The 2,776-nt window shown below is 49.7% G+C and overlaps 1 protein-coding gene across 1 annotated transcript in view; it reads right to left on the reverse strand.

Moving 5' to 3' along the window:
• Positions 1-2,209: 2,209 nt before the first annotated feature.
• Positions 2,210-2,776, reverse strand: part of LOC117797392 (EKC/KEOPS complex subunit LAGE3-like) — a 100,359-nt gene continuing 99,792 nt past the window's right edge. Inside the window, exon 4 of the mRNA XM_034649065.1 lies at positions 2,210-2,503. Coding sequence (XP_034504956.1) covers positions 2,389-2,503 — 115 coding nt within the window. The 3' untranslated portion in view covers positions 2,210-2,388. The remainder of the gene's footprint in view (positions 2,504-2,776) is intronic.

Genomic DNA, 2,776 nt, shown 5'->3' on the forward strand with positions numbered 1-2,776 from the left:
GAAGCGGAAAGGTGGATCTTGTCCCACTCTGTGCAGAACTCCCCAGTGTCTTCAGAGGCACCCAAACTCCTTCCTATCTGGCAACTCTTTACTGCCCCAGCTGCATCTCCATCCTGATGCACCTACCTACTTCTTACCCCCACCCCCCCACACACACACCTGTTAAAGTCTCACAGGTGGGGACGAAGTGGGATGCAATTTTAAATGGGGCGGCCAGGAATGATATTTGAGGGAGCCAGGTGGAACCCCGGGGGAAGAGGGTTCCAGACAGGAAAGAGCCAGTGAGAGGGCCCTGAGGCAAGTGTGGGCCTGGCATGTTTCAGAAAGGGGAGGAGGCCAGCGTGGCTGGCTCAGAGGGAGCAAGGTGGAGAGGAGAGGGGAGAAGGCCAGAGAAGATGGGGGGCGGGGGGAGAGGCCCGGGTCATGTCCCATTTCGTAGGCCACTGTAAAGGGCTTTGTCTTGGTCTCGGAGTGAGAGGGGAGCCCACAGAGGGTTTGGAATAGAGGACTTTTGTGACCTGACTTGGGTGTTAGCGCCGCCCGGCAACTTCAGCAGTCAGTGGACTGTGGTGTTGGTTACAAAACTCCTGGACCTGCACACCTAAGAAGGGAGAGCTTTACAGGGTGGAAATTAGATCTCACTAAACCTGACTTCAAACACAAGTAAACAAAAAGGAGAGGTAAAGAGTAAAGAGAAAGCTGCTTGAGCCAGGATAAGGCTTCAAGCCCAGACAAAGGAAGTGCTGGGATAAGTGCTGTGCAGGCAGGTGGAAGAGAATGGAGGCTGAGGAAGACGGTTTCAGAATATTACCATTGTGAGGTTACAGAAACTAAGCCAATCAAAGACCAAACAGGGCAATTTTTAACCTTGGGGGAAAAAGAAACCCCAAGTGAATAGAATGAACCATTTTAAGAGAATGAAAAAGGAAAGCAAAGTGGATAGTGGTATAAAAAAGCGAGGGGCGCCTGGGTGGCACAGCGGTTGGGCGTCTGCCTTCGGCTCAGGGCGTGATCCCGGAGTTATGGGATTGAGCCCCACATCAGGCTCCTCTACTGTGAGCTTGCTTCTCCCTCTCCCACTCCCCCTGCCTGTGTTCCCTCTCTCGCTGGCTGTCTCTCTCTGTCAAATAAATAAATAAAATCTTTAAAAAAAAAAAAAAGCGAAATTCTCATCTATCAATCAAAGTCTTAAAAACGATTTTTAAGGGGCGCGTGGGTGGCTCTGTCGGTTGAGCGTCCAACTCTTGGTTTTGGCTCAGGTTGTCATCTCTGGATCCGGAGCTCAAGCTCCACGTCGGGCTCCGCGCTCAGCTCAGAGTCTGCTTGAGATTCTCCTCTTCCTCTGCCCCCCCAACTCGTGCGTGTGTTCTTTCTCCAAAATAAATAAATAAAATCTTTAACAAAGTGATTTTTAAAAAGGAAGAAAGAAAGAGAGAGACCCTTGGTGTAGCCACTACTACGCTTGTCCCCTCTCTCTTGCTCTCTCTGAAATAAATAATCTTTTAAAAGAATAGTAAATAGGGACACCAGGGTGGCTCAGTTGGTTAAGAGTCTGCCTTGGGCTCACGTCATGATCTTGGGATTCTGGGATAGACTCCTGCATCAGGCTTCCTTGCTCAGTGGGGAGCCTGCTTCTCCCTCTACCTACCTCTCCCCCTGCTTGTGGTCTTTGACAAATAAACAAAATCTTTTAAAGAAATAGAAAAAATAAAACAGTAAATATTTAACCAAATAATTCTACCTCTTTCAACCTACCGTAAGGAAACATCATTCCTGCAAATATTTATATACAAGAATTCCACCAAATCACTACCTCTAATCAGGCAAAAAGTTACAGAGAATTTAAATGTTCAGTAATTACATTATAATGCATCTTTCACGTATCCACTCGAGAATGTTTTCAGAGTTTTTACAGTAAAGTTCACATTCGATGGGGAAAATATCAGGAGATATGCAAAACATGCAAAATACTACACCTTACTATTGTCCATATAGTAATATAAACACAAGGATCAAACTAAGGGCACATTCCAACACGTCATGAGCCGTGGACAGTGAAGGACAGAACCTGCGTTCTTCCACTTCCTAAACTGTCTTCAGTCACCTTCCGGCCCTTGAGTATCTACATCCCAGAACCTCCCCGGCCACCCCAGGACAAAGGGAAGATTCTTTGGACGTGGTGCCACAGTGGAAAAGAAACTCAGGCAGGGAATAGCAAAGCTCAGTTTTATTTTCTGTAGTAACAAACATTTAAGCAGCAAACAAAACAAATGGACCCTGAGTGCCCTAGGGCCAGTACCGGCAAAAGAATAGGCCCCCCTAACACAATGGCAGCTGCTACTACAGGAATCACTCCCTGGGAAGGACCCCCGTTTCCCCAGCCCAGGCTTAGCGGGAAACGGGGGGCCCAAAGCGCCGCATGGTCCGCATCACCAGGGAAAGCTGGTCAAGAAAGCTGATGATGGAAATTCGGAGGAGGCGAGGATCTTCAGCTCTCCAGCGGCTGAGAGTGAGCAGAAAAGACAACCAAGTTGGAGGTGGAAGCTTCTCCCCTTCCTTGCTCCGCTGCCTCCCCCAAATCCAGTACACGAATCCTGACATGCCCATGAGCGCCCCCCCACCCCGTACCCCAGCCCAGTCTGCAGGCTCAGGCCGAGACTACACCCCACCGTCCCTGGAAGTAACCCTTTATGGAGGGTCTGTGTGTCTCCAGCAGAGGGACCCTCCCCGGAGACCGGGCCTGTCACCTGCTGCCACTCCCCCCCCCCCCCCCCCC

Source organism: Ailuropoda melanoleuca, chromosome X, assembly GCF_002007445.2.
Source record: "Ailuropoda melanoleuca isolate Jingjing chromosome X, ASM200744v2, whole genome shotgun sequence".
Classification (NCBI taxonomy): Eukaryota; Metazoa; Chordata; class Mammalia; order Carnivora; family Ursidae; genus Ailuropoda; species Ailuropoda melanoleuca.